Source organism: Eptesicus fuscus, chromosome 12 (genome assembly GCF_027574615.1).
Source record: "Eptesicus fuscus isolate TK198812 chromosome 12, DD_ASM_mEF_20220401, whole genome shotgun sequence".
Taxonomy (NCBI): domain Eukaryota; kingdom Metazoa; phylum Chordata; class Mammalia; order Chiroptera; family Vespertilionidae; genus Eptesicus; species Eptesicus fuscus.
In genome coordinates, this window is record NC_072484.1 from 64,079,957 (window position 1) to 64,092,846 (window position 12,890).

A 12,890-nucleotide genomic window follows, 5' to 3' on the forward strand; every position below is an offset into this window, starting at 1 on the left:
CAACAGACACTTCCTTTTGCTTAGCACTTGCTAAGACTACATTCACTTGCTAAGACCATTATCTTTCCCCTCAGGACCCGCCCAGAGAATTCTCCGCCCAGAAAAAGCCCACCTAGAGTCCTTTAAAATCTCTGACTCACCGTCCTTGGGTGCTGGCCTAATAAATTCATAATTCTTTACCCCTTTTGGCCTCGTGTGTTCCTCCTTGGGCGACCCTAACACTTAGTAGGTATCTTCTTTCTCAGGGTTCACAGATATTTAACAAGATTTAGGAAATACTGCATTATATTATTTCAACGAAAGACAATTTTGCATGTTAAACACAAGAGGTTCTCCAGGTTCACAGACACAAACTGGCAGCTTTCTTCACCTATATCTAGATTTGGTTCCACCCGCACATGTCCTCAGGAATCTGGGCTTCCGAGGGCCGGCCATCCTATGGCTCCTCCTGCCTTCCCCATGTATTGAGGGGTCAAGACTATGTTTCTAAGAGTGAATTGGCCTCATGTAGGCATTTCAGGCAAGACTGACTTCTGTATGTGTGCATTTCAATTTGATGCTGTTTTTAGAGTGATGTGCATCCTCACCTTTTAAATATATTTATTGTTAAACCCCTTTACCTGTTTGTAAAGGCACTTCACTCCTTGGACCAGCTCAGAACACCCCACAGCAGCCAGTGAATAGTTAGAGTGCCCATCAGGCACTCGTCAGAGAATAGAAAGCACAGTTAATAATTAATCGTGCCTACTTGAGGAAGCCTCCATAAAATCCCCTAATACAGGGTTCAGAGAGATCCCAGGTTGGCAAACAAATCCACACCGAGAGGGTGAAGCATCCCAACTGCATGGGGAGGGGACTCCTGTACGCAAAACCTGCCCAGACCTCACCCTGTGTCTCTCTTCATCTGGCTGTTCATCTGTATCCTTACCATATTCACTGGGTTATGGTGAACTGGTCAACGTAAGTAAACGTTTCCCTGAGTTCTGTGAACTGCTCAAGCAAATTAACTGAACCTAAGGAGGGGGTCGTGAGAACCGCTGTTTTATAGCTACATTGGGTAAAAGTTGGAGGTACACTGGAGACCTACTAATTGACACCTTCAGATTGACATCTGAAGTGGGTGGGAGCAGTCTTGTGGGACTGAGCCCTAGCGTGTAGGGCCTGATACGATCTCCTGGGAGATAGTGTCAGAATCCAGTGATATCATAGGACATTAGCTTTAGTGGGTGTTGCAGAAAATTGCTTGATGTGGGAAAACACCCTCACACGTGTGGTGACCAGAAGTGTCCGAAGTGAAGTGTTCTGTGTAAAAGCAAAGGAAACACGCCGGCAAGGAACACATAGGAGGGGGAAACTGGGTGGTTTTTAAAATTATACTTACTTATAGTTTCAGAAAAATTTGTAAAGAGGGAGAAGAGCTTTTCTGGTGGTGATGAGCCCCCCCCCACCCCACCCTATGACAGCATGCCTCTCACTGAGGATCCCCTTCACCCCTCTCCAGAAGAGGGAGCACAAGGAGAAGCGCCTGGTGCAGAGCCCAGTTCCTACCGCACGGCTGTGAAACGCCCAGGGCGCTGTAAGATCAACACCTTCTCGGCCCTGCACAAACGGCCGTTATGTGTGTTGGTTGCCCCACTGTCCTCTGTCAGGTGACAGGAGGAAAAGCAAGGCTCACAGAGGACGCTCCTCCAGAAGGAAGCGGCATGAAAGCACCTAGAATCGAGATGAGTGGGGAACCATCCCATAAACACATTTTGGATTAAAAAAAATAATAATAAAGGGGGAGAAGACTCAGAGTCTAGCCTTGTGTTTCTAAACCAGAGGTCTCAGGTAGAACTATCGTGGGTGCCCTGGCTAAAGCCAAGCTCCATGTGTGTGTCTGAAGAGGGGAGGGCAGTGTTTCTTGGCTTGATTTGGGTTTGGATAGGACTGTGCTCGAGGCGTTGCCTGCTCTTCTGCTGTGAAGGGCTGTTTGCAGGGAGGCCAGGGTTGACCCCTCCAAACACTTCCCACTGGGAGGAGCATGAAAGAACCAGCTGAGGGCAGTGGCCTTCCCCCAGGGCTCCCCTGCTGATGCCCTGGCTCTCGGGGTGTTTGAGGCAAAACGTGGACCCGGAAAAGAAACAGAGGTGAGACTTGTCTGGTTAAGGCAGGTCCACAACCCCTTGAAGCATCGCCCCTTCACTGAAATGCCAGTCTGGGGTGACAACCCCACGGTGGTCCAGGGGCCCCCCAGCCGCCCGCCTGCTGCAGTGTCCTCTGATCAGCGATCAGCTGAGGCCTCTCTGCCCTGGGGCGGCTCCCACACAGACCGTATTTGCTGCATCAGAGTCTGAGCTTCTTCAGCCCTTCCTGCTTCCTCCCCTTGGTGTCTGGGAGGAGGGGGTTACCCCCACAAGCCTCTCAAACTCTTAGCTCCTCTTCAGCACCTGCTTTCTGAGGCTGGAGCTGACACACACCCATTTCTCAATTCTGTGTCTCCCCACAGCAACTGGCTCTCCAGGGCCCGAAGCCTCACTTGTGTGCCAGGATTTGCAGGGCCACCCAGGGCACCCCCAGATGGGCAGGAAAGACACCCAGGTGCTGGCTGCTGCTGGTCAGAACCTTTATTCGCCCTGGGGCCACTTTCTCAGTAGCCACATGTTGCTCTGATTGGACTGGGGTTGGGGGGACGGGGTCCCGGACAGGGACAGGGGTTGCAGGCAGCAGGCCTCCACCGGCCAGTCCAGGGGGAGGTGCTGTGAACCCAGGAGGGGGCCAGAAGGACAATCGGGCTGCCAGGGGAGGCAGGTCCGGCTGTGGAAGGTGAGACGGAGGCTTTCTTCTCACGAGACCTTTCTTCAGTACTCGAAGGTAACCGTCTTGATCCTCAGGTACTCATTCAGGGCCGCCTCTCCTGCAAAACAGCACATCCATTGGAACCATCATCATCATCAGAGTACCTCCTGTACGCATATTATCTCACAGAACCTGCAGTGGGGTCTGGCTCAGCCTCAGGGTCAGGCAAGAAACTGAGACCTGGGGGCAGGGGGGGTCATCATCAGTAAGTGGGGGGAGGGGGGATTCCAACAGGTATCAGAGTACAGAACCAATCTGAGGTCACTGTTCCGGAGACTTCCCCAGCTCCAGCCACCTGCACTTAAGCGGGGATTGGGGGCAGCAGGGGAGCAGGGGAGGTGGGGGGTGGGGGACCAGCCTTATCAGCTCCAGGGCAGCCCAGAGGCCCTCGTGGTGCCTTCCTATTACCCAGGGGTGCAGCCTCGCCACTGATGCCTCCCAGCTAATTCCAGATCAAATTGGGACTGGAAGAAGGGGTGCCTCACAGGGTGCCTGGGACCCCTGGAACTTGGCAGTGCTATGTGGCTGGGTTGTTTCAGCCCCACAACCGGCATGAGAGGCCTGTGGCTGCCTGACAACTCCCCCACCTGCTAAGGCTCGTTTCAGAAGCCAAGCTTCCCTGATGCTGCTGCCCCACGCTGTTCTCACCGCCAGCTGGGGCCCACTGAGGTCGCTGGCCCATCCCAGGTGGGCTATGTGGAAGGCCTGGTTTGTGGGCACAGGACACAGGGACAGTGGGAGGAAGGTCTAGGGGCGCAGGAGGCAGACTTATAAGTGACAGAGATCCTATCCTGGGGACCCGTGGCCTCCGTGGAGGATGACGGTCCTCGTGGATTTCTGTGGAGCACACCAGGAAGGTAGCCCAGGGGAGGTGAGGACAGAGGGGGCAGAAGTGATCAGCATGCATGTGCATGCGTGTGTGTGCGCATGTGCACCCCGGTTCTGCATGCAGAGTATTTGTAGACAGTCAGGCTTGGGGGTATTGCTGGGCTCCTTTCATGAGAGCCCTTGGAGCTTTCCTCAGGGTTTGAGAGATGGAGGGAAGGACAAATAAAGTTGTAACTATCCTTTGGTTTCAGCCTCCGCCTGAACCTCCCTGGAGACCCTGAGCTGGGCAGGGGAGGCCAGAAGGGATGGAGGCTTCTCAGAGACAGTGTGCTGCTCTCTCATACCTTTGCTCCCTGCCGAGCTTGGCATCAGAGCTATGGTCCCCAACTGCAGCTAGTCCCCAGCTGCTGGCTTCCGGAGTGGCAGGATGGGGGAGCGGGCCTCACCCTAGGTCACACGGTAGCCCAGGGAGAGAGGGTGCTGGAGCAGAACTCCACTTTCCTGGCAGGTCAGGCCCGGCTTGCATTCTGCTTGCCACCTAGAATGGCCTTGTCTCTACACTAGGGACTCACACTGTACCAGTGGGCACACTTGGCCCTGTGGCTTCTCCTCTCTCTGAGGATGAAGCCTGAGGCCTGTCTGTGGCCTCTGGATCCCTCGATCTGGCCCCTGCCTACCCCTTGGGCTTGCTCTCTTCCTGACATACCCGCCCTGGGCCCACACCAGCCTCTCTCGGCAACTCCAAGACCAAAGCTGATGCCCTCAGGACCTGCCTCCCCTCTTCCAGGAACACACATCGTCACATCGTTATGGCTCCTCCCACCACTGGGGTCTCAGACAGGTCCTGCCTTTCCCTCCTGGTGGCTAAAGTTGCCCGAGGCTAGAGTCAGCACCTCCCGTTTTTGTCACCCGCTTCCCAGCTCCTTCCTTGGTTTCCTTCACTCCTGTGCAGGCTCCTCTTGCCCCAACTGCAAGAAACCAGGTGGCTAAAGTTGCCCTCCCAGTCTCCTTGCCCAGATTATTCTGACTGGTCTGCTTCCCAGCATCCCTCACTTCCTAGAAGGCTCTTATTTACTGCCTCAATTATCACTGTCCCTTCCCAGTAAGAAGTGAGCATCAACAACCATCTTTCAATGTTACACCCTTGCCCCCAGGGACAGGGCCTGGCACCAAGTGGCTTAAAACAGATGTTGAGGGTTAGGTTACCCAAGTCTTTGCCAAATCCAGACTGCTTGAAGCCTCCGAAGGGAGCGGCCACGTCGGTCTTGTTGTATGTGTTGATGAACACAGTGCCTGCCTCCAGCTTGTCACTGATGTACAGGGCCTTGCCGATGTCCCTGGTGAAGACGCCAGAGGCCAGGCCAAATTCTGTGGCATTGGCCCGAGACAGCACAGTGTCCACGTCGCTGCGGGGAATACCCAGGAAGAACTTGGTGAAGGAGGGTTGGAGGATAGCGTTGGATATGGGATTCAGGGAGACCTGCGTCCTCTCCCCCAAAGGGAACCTCGCCCCCACCAAGCTTCCCACCACTCAGGACCTTCTGAGGAGAAAGGTGGAGGAGACAGGGCAGCAGAGAGAAGAGGACCAAGTTAAAGAGAAGAGGAAGAACAGAGTTGGATTTGTACACAGTCGGCCACAAGGACCCTTCGAGAGGTCACTGTTCCGGAGACTTCCTATGTTAAGGCTGGGGAATAGGGGCCCGGAGGAGGCTGGTGCGGTCCCCACCGCACAGGGAAAGGCACATGCGTTGGGTGTCCCCCAGGGAGCCATGTCCAGGTGTCCCTTGAAGATTTAGCACAATATTTGCTCTGTAGATGGCAGAAAAGCATCTTATTCTAATACAATCAGAATGGGATGATAATTTTTTGACAGTATAGTGCATTAGGAGGAGATGTCATTTTGTAATCTAGTCAGAGGCTCTTCTCTGAAAAGTAACAGTCCATAAAAGAACGTGTGGTAGTTCAAATATGGCCACAGAGTCCAGTCCCTCTCCCTTTCAACCCAGGCTGGCCTTGGAGAGTTGCTGGGCCAATAGGTGACAGTTAGGTTCTGAGGTTTCTGAGGCTGATCAGTGAGTCTTGGGAAGCCTTGAAACATCCACCCAGCTTCAGTGTGGGAGGCCCTGAGGCTGCCATGGGGGAGAGAGCCTTCAGGGAGGCCGGACCCACTCAAAGACAACTATTCCAGGTATTACCACTGAGTCTTGGACCTGGGACAGAGCAGAGCAGTTAGGTCCATCAATTCCTAACCAGATTGCAGATTCATGAGTGAAATAAATAACTGTCGCTATTCCAAGCCACTGTCTTGAGGTGGTTTATTACACAGTAGATGATTAGGGCACAGACCAAGCATACCACGAGAGACACCCAAAGGCTCAGAGAATGCTCACTTGGGGACCCAAAGCCCTGCCTGTGTCCTGGGGCTCTCCTCACCTCAGTGGTTGACGCGACCTCGGCAGGCAGCCGGGCTGCATCCACAGCCCCCACCTGTCTGAGTTCCCCTCCAGAGTTCCCACAAGCTCATGTGGAGGACCCATAACACGTGGCAAAACCAGGCTCTTGAGAGACAAAAGCAGGATTCCCTACCCATCGGCAAACCGGGAGATGACCATGACAGGCCCGAAGGACTCCTCCTTGGCTATGAACATGTGGTCCTCCACGTCTATGAAAACGGTTGGCTCGAAAAAGAAACCTGTGGGGGAGACAGAGGCCCATGGCATGGGGAAGCCCTCCCCCAGCAGCCTCCTCCCTCCAGGCTGGGTCCCGCCAGCCGCATGCACATCCCACTCCAGCAATGCCATGTGTGATACCTGTATGGTGGGTGCCACATTCTGTGCATGGCTTTCCTGTCCCACACATGTGAGCTCACTTCAGCCTCACCACCCTTTCAACTAAATGCTGCTGAGGAAAATGAGGTTTAGAGCTGGTCTATGATAAAGCTGACATTGGGGTCCAAGTCTGTCCAAGGCCAGCACAGAAGCTCCAGACTATGACAAAGACTTGGGTTTTTTTTTTCTGGTGATATTCAATCTGAAAATATATACAGATGTTCTTGGCTGGTGCAGCCTCCCAGATGGCTCTCCATTGGTCACTGTGAAATGGTGGGGGAAGGGGGGGGGCGTTGAACCCTGGTCCTGATGAGCAAGACCTCCCAGCACTGCCTCCCTTCTCCTTCCTGGCACCTCAATGTGGGCCTGACTCCCAGGTGCAGGGTAAGTGCTCTTGGCCAGGATACAGCCTCCTGCTCTCCTGTCAGCATGGATCCACCACGTATTCCCACCCAGGCTGCCACCCTGCAGGCCCTGGCTGCCTGGACAAAACCATTTCCGATGGCAAAAATGCGTTCTCTGACTGTTTCTCCGCTGAGACCCTGCTAGACTGAGATTTAATTCTGACTTAGGAAAAATCAACAGACTTCACATTTTCTGTCTCTGGTTTTTAAAAAAATTAACTTTAAAAGTCATTTAATTAATAAAATATTCCATATTTTATATATTTATAAATATATTTTAACATTAATTACCATTTTAAAACTGTGAGTTATGTATGAATACATCTTGACTCCTGTGGTGTGGCCTATATTTGCCCACCAGGTGCTGGGAGCTCTGGGCTGGCCAGCTGCTGTCCCTCTCCCATCCCTTCTTGCTCCTTTCTCTGCACTGCTCTGGGGACCTCCCTCATCCTCCAAATTCCAGTTGGGTTTGGCCACTAGGAGGCAGCCCCTGTCCCATAGCTCTGCCCCTAACCAGGCCTGGGCCTGGCTGCCATTTAAGCTGGAAAATACGTTCACCAGGTGGGGAAACCAGGGAGGTGTTCGCTAAGCAGAGAAGCGGCAAATGCACAGAGAGCGAGAAATTGTGAGACGTGTTCAAAGGGAGCGTTAAACATGGCCAGAGCATGGGTCAAGGGCAAGCAAATTAGAGATCCTCTTGGTGGGAAATTGAGAAGTTGGAGTTTGCTCTGCGGGAGACGGAGTCACTGTGGAAGAGTTCCAACACTGGGCCGGCACAACCAGACCGCTGGCAGCCGCACAAGCAAAGGATTAGCGGGTTCAAGAGATCTCAGAGGAAGCCACGGTGACGGTCCAATCAAGAGCTGAGCAAGATGCAGAGGGTCGACCTCATGATGGCAGGGATACAGGAGAAGCAAGACAGATGTCTAAACTTCAGAGCATTTAATTAATTAATTAAAAGTAGGAGGTCGAGAAAAGTCAGGGGTCACGAATTCATTCTTTCCTTCCCTCGCTCGTTCCATCAAGTTAACTCAGGCGTGGTGTAGGCTCGGTGCTGACACGAAGGACCGAGTGGTATAGAGGGGACTCGCGGCTCCTGTGCCTCTGGAGCAGGCATCCTAAGGGGAAGCAGCACCAACAGTCCATACCTATGGCTCCGGCCCCTCTGGCTCTGCTGACTTAATCAAATAGAAGATTCTAGAGATACCGGTGTGTGTGTCTGGGGTCAGGTTGGGCCTGGGGCCGCTGTGATGATGTGATGGATTTGGTACCCTTGAGTTTGAAGGGCCTGGGGGACATGCAGGTGGAGGTGTCCAGGTGGTCAGGAGTCCTGACTGAGGAGGAGCCTGCAGACAGATATTTGGGAGCATCCGAGCCATTGCTGAGGGCGAGATCCTCTAGGGAAAGCTTCTAACATGAGAAGTGCTTCAAACTCGGGACAGACCTGGGATCTACCTACATCTAAGAGGGAGCTTCCAGCAAAGAGCAACTGCCAAGAAGTAATGGCCAAAGCCAGGAAAGCCATGCACTCCAGGGCCATGGAGCCCACGGGAGGAAAGAATGTCAAGGGTGCAGTGACGTTAGTGGTAAGACAGAGTCCACTACAAGATAGATTAAACCAGCCTTCACCTTGCCAGTCCCACACCTGGTTTGGCAGGTGTCCAGCTAGCCAAGGCCACCCCATCCAAGAGACTGGATGGGGCCTGAGACCTGGGAGTCTGTTTGTGCAGGTACCGGGCCTTCCCATACCTCCTGTTAGAGCTGAGCAAGAAACCACAGGCCATGCTGCCTGCTGCCCAACAGAGTCACCAAGTGCTCCAGCTGACCTGGCAGCTCACCGCAGCTGTGTGACAAGCTCAGGCGGACCTGGGCTGGTGTCCACTCTGCCAAGCGGGCCAGCAGTGCTCTGACTGACCTGGCCGAGGGACTTGATTCCCACCGCAGACCAGAGTGGCCCCTTCCTTCACGCCGCGCTGGCAGTACTCTATCAGCTTCCGAAGGTGGGCCTGGTGGTTCTGCGGCCCGTGGTTGGTGTCCCGGTCTAGAGGGTTGCCAATCTTCATCTTCTTCACCTCTTCTACCTGCGGAAAGTCCTCCCAGTCAGATCTCACTCAGCTGCTGCAGTTTCTGACTTTGCTCATTACCTGACCCCCTTCCCATGTTTGCATTTTCAGGGACCAACCATTGGCCCCTGGAGAAAGTCCACACGCCAGTTTCTGGCACTCAGGACATCCCATATTCTTGTTCCCAGCCTGCCTTTCAGGCTGAAATTCAAATGTATGCTACGTGCAAGGATACCTGAGCCCAGTGTCGGATGGACTTGGAAACACAGTTGTGCAGGGATATGGGTGAATGGAAAAGAGAGGCAGGTGTGCCTGTGAGGGAGGGATGCCGGGGCTGGGGGCAGCGCAGTCTCTACACTGGTCCTGCACCCAGCTTCACGGACTAAGAAGCTGAAGGAAGGCTTATCCCGGGAGCCCGGTATACGCAATGCCCTGTGACAGGTGGGACAGGCACTGAGAGGAACGGAGAAGCCTGGGCCTTGAGTCCACCCCCCTCACCCCCACTTCTGCTGCTTCAGAATCAAACTTGAAGGCCCCCTGTTCTCCAGGAAGCCTTCCCTGTTACCTCAGCCAACATACAAGTAGGTCTGGGCTTTGCTACCTAGAGATGGCCTGGGTCTCCGCAAGGGGTGTACCAGATGTATTTGCCGATTCTGGGGCTGGGATGGGGAGAGACAGAAAAGATCGGGGTGTGGGATGCTGTGATAGGAAAAGGAATGCAGGTGAGCATAGCCATCATGTGGGGGTGGAGGGGAGGCACCGGATATTCAGGGCTCTAGGCTGGAGTCAGCACCTCCCCTTTTTGTCACCCGCTTCCCAGCTCCTTCCTTGGTTTCCTAAGACCAAACAAGGACATCTCTGCCCTAACTGCAGCCTCTTCGAGGTAAGACCCAACTGGCCTCCTCCTCTGTGGCCAGGGCCCCTCCACTCCTGTGCAGGCTCCATACCCGCAGCCCAACCTAATAAGATGCAGGAGGCATTCAATCCCCAACCCCTGCCCTCCGGCCAGGGCCCCTTAGCTCCTCTGACTGTCCTGAGGAGTCCCCCAAGTCGGGAGAAGGCCTCGCTTGCTCCTGCCTGGCCACCCAACTGCTCCCCTGTCTCCCCAGGACAGCAAGAGCAACCTTGCGGCGTCTCCTGGATGTGCAACTCACTCTCTGCGTTTGGGAATCCGAGCCCTGCCCTCCCCCCGTGGAGCTGAGGGAGCTCCACTCTCACTCTCGGGAGTCCTGCCATGGGCCCTGCACGTGCCCGAGCACAAACTGCAGAACAGAGGACCGCGGGGACAAGAATGAGCCACCCAACAGAGTCACCAAGTGCTCCAGCTGACCTGGCAGCTCACCGCAGCTGTGTGACAAGCTCAGGCGGACCTGGGCTGGTGTCCGCTCTGCCAACCCACAGGAGCGTGGGCTGCGTGAGCAGCTGTCATCTCCAGCTACTAGGCTGGGAGTAGTTTGCTACGTGGCAAAAGCTGTTACACTCCCTTTTACAAAATCTGCCCCTTTCCTCACTGCCTTTCCCATTTTCACCCAAGCATTCAAGATCTTCTCCGGGAACGCCTTCCTAACAGCAGTCCCACCCTCTCCCCAGCCTACTCTCTCCTCTTTCCTCGCTTCCTAAACAGTTTGCTTAAACCTGCGCAGAGAGGCTGTGCCCCTCAGCATCCCCTTTCGTATCCACTGGGATTCGATCTTGCTCTCCATGACACGAAGGGGAGAGGGGCTCTTGGCTGAAGCAGCCAACCAGAGCTCCCCACGCCCTGCTATGCCTGAATGGATCCGGGGTGGACCAGAGACCCGGAACCTCCAGGCCGCACCCCTCCCCACAGCCTTTTCCAACAGAATTGCCGGGGAAGGAGTGATTTTCCTCTCTGTATCTATGTTGTAAGCATGGAGGAGATGCTGTCAGCCCCACCCATACCCTTTGCCTTGGGCACCCCCTCCGCAGCGGCCGTGGGAGGTGGCTGCTGGCAGGTCCCGGAGCTGACAGGGGCTGCCTCCTCCAGCCGGTGGACAGGCCACAGTCAACAACTGTTGACAGGAGACAGAAGCCTGGCTCCTCAACTCCAGGGGCACACCTGAGTGGTGTCACTTGTGCTCCAAATCTCCTGTCTGTGGGTCAGGCCAAGGCTGGACGTCACCTGAGACCACGTCCTCAGTCCCCGTTCCCTCCTGGACCCAGGCATCTTCCAGGCTTCGTGTGAGAGCTCACCTCTGGGAGGCCACGTGGATTCCTGCCTCAGGCTCCACTGCTGGGGACCTGGCCTAAGATAAACCCTTTGTGTTTATGTCCATTTCCGCTGCTGGGTTTCTAAAATCATAAAATCCAGTGAAGGCTTGATACAGCTCCCCTGGGGGCCAATTCCACCTGGTCCAGCGGCTGAGACCCAGGGGCAGAACTTACCACCTTCTGCACAAACTGGTCGTGTATTGAGTCCTCCACGAAGAGCCGGCCCGCTGCAATGCAGTTCTCGCCTTTGTTGAAGAAGACGGAGCTCATCCCCTTTGGCACATAGATAAGAATGCTGGATTACAGCTGCTCCCAGAGGTGCCAGCTCCCCACTCCCACTGGGCCCCGGTACCCCCTTCATACAGGAAAGGGGAGGAATGCACGTGTCCTGGCCTCCTAAGGTGGCCAGGCCCAGCCAGTGCTGGGCACATGCACTGTACCCGTTCCTCAGTCACCTTGCGAGGAGAGGCAAAGGGTGACCTGCCCTGGGGACAAGGCTTGTGTCCGTGCTGCAGAGAGTGGAGAAGAAGAGGAAGCGAAGTGGAGTGAGCCTGAGGACCCTGCACACTGGATGGGCTCCCTGGGGTGATTCAAGGAGAGACAGAGCCCACACCCTTGGAGTTGAGCCTGGCAAGTCTGTTAGCATGGAACGGGCCGCAGAGGGTGGGCAAAGGCAGGCAGCCATCCCGGCTTGGAAGGGATGGGTTGCCAGCCCAGCCTGAGAGAATTCCTGGCAGGAATCCAGAATAAATGTGCGCACAGGCCCAAGGGAGCCTGCTTTGGGGACCTGGAGAGCTCCATGTGGGGAGCCAGGGGAGGAGCGAGAGGCTGGCTGCTCGGCTCTCCTGAAAGCTGGGACTGCACTGCCCCAGACCTTGGGCCAAGATCTTGAGCCGAGGGGCTGGCCTCCCTTGGTTTCCCCATCTGGTGAGGCTGGGCTCCCTTCCGTGTCTGTGCTGGGTGTCACATCACCCTCCACGGTACACTAGGACTGAGATGGGGTGGGGCATATCTGGGTGCCTGGCTGAACAGGCACCCAGATATGTAAGAAGAACTGATGCACGGCCCCTGCCACATTCGGCCACCATTCTAAGACCTTTAGACATAATCGCTTATTTAATCCTTGTTACAGCAATAGGAGGTAGGTCTACTATCCTCCCATTGTACACGTGAAGCCACAGAGGCCTAGAAAGGTTAAGCAATTTGCCCAGGACTGCCCAGTGAGTCTGTGGCAGAGCTGGGCAAGGTTGGAGGTAGATCGCTGTCAGCAGGACTGTGCCAGGTCCAGGGTTCTGCTTTGCTTTTCTAGGGCAGGAGAGGTTGCCACGCTGGTTCCAGCATGTTTCCCGATCCAGGAAGCTGATCCCAGTTATCCTTACAGCTATGATACTTCTTGGGAAATTGGTTTTAGAGGGTACACATCATTCCTTGTCCCCAAGACCCCTTCTGGCCACAGTCTATGCTTGTGGTGACACCATAGTTTAGGTGAAATGTGTAAGTTTGACTGTAGAATCAGAGAAAGCCTCCCCACATCGCTCCCTATTCGCTCCCTCACCCCACAGGCCAGCCCTCACCATCTGCACAGCCTTGCTGAGGTCACAGTCAGCAAAGATGATAAGAGGTGACTTCCCACCAAGCTCCAGGGACACCTTCTTCAAGTTGCTCAGGGCAGAGCTGAAAGAAACAGTGTTAGTGGGGTT

The 12,890-nt window shown here is 54.8% G+C and overlaps 1 protein-coding gene across 2 annotated transcripts in view; it reads right to left on the minus strand.

Annotated features, from left to right (window-relative positions):
- Window positions 1-2,602: 2,602 nt before the first annotated feature.
- The window catches only part of ALDH1L1 (aldehyde dehydrogenase 1 family member L1), a 39,552-nt gene continuing 29,264 nt past the window's right edge, over window positions 2,603-12,890 (minus strand). For both annotated transcript variants that reach the window (XM_008159507.3, XM_054723868.1), the window contains 6 exons: window positions 12,765-12,864; window positions 11,365-11,463; window positions 8,814-8,979; window positions 6,253-6,358; window positions 4,873-5,072; window positions 2,603-2,896 (listed from right to left, as the gene is read on the minus strand). In XM_008159507.3, the coding sequence (XP_008157729.2) occupies window positions 2,841-2,896; window positions 4,873-5,072; window positions 6,253-6,358; window positions 8,814-8,979; window positions 11,365-11,463; window positions 12,765-12,864 (727 nt within the window). In that variant the 3' untranslated portion in view covers window positions 2,603-2,840. The remainder of the gene's footprint in view (window positions 2,897-4,872; window positions 5,073-6,252; window positions 6,359-8,813; window positions 8,980-11,364; window positions 11,464-12,764; window positions 12,865-12,890) is intronic.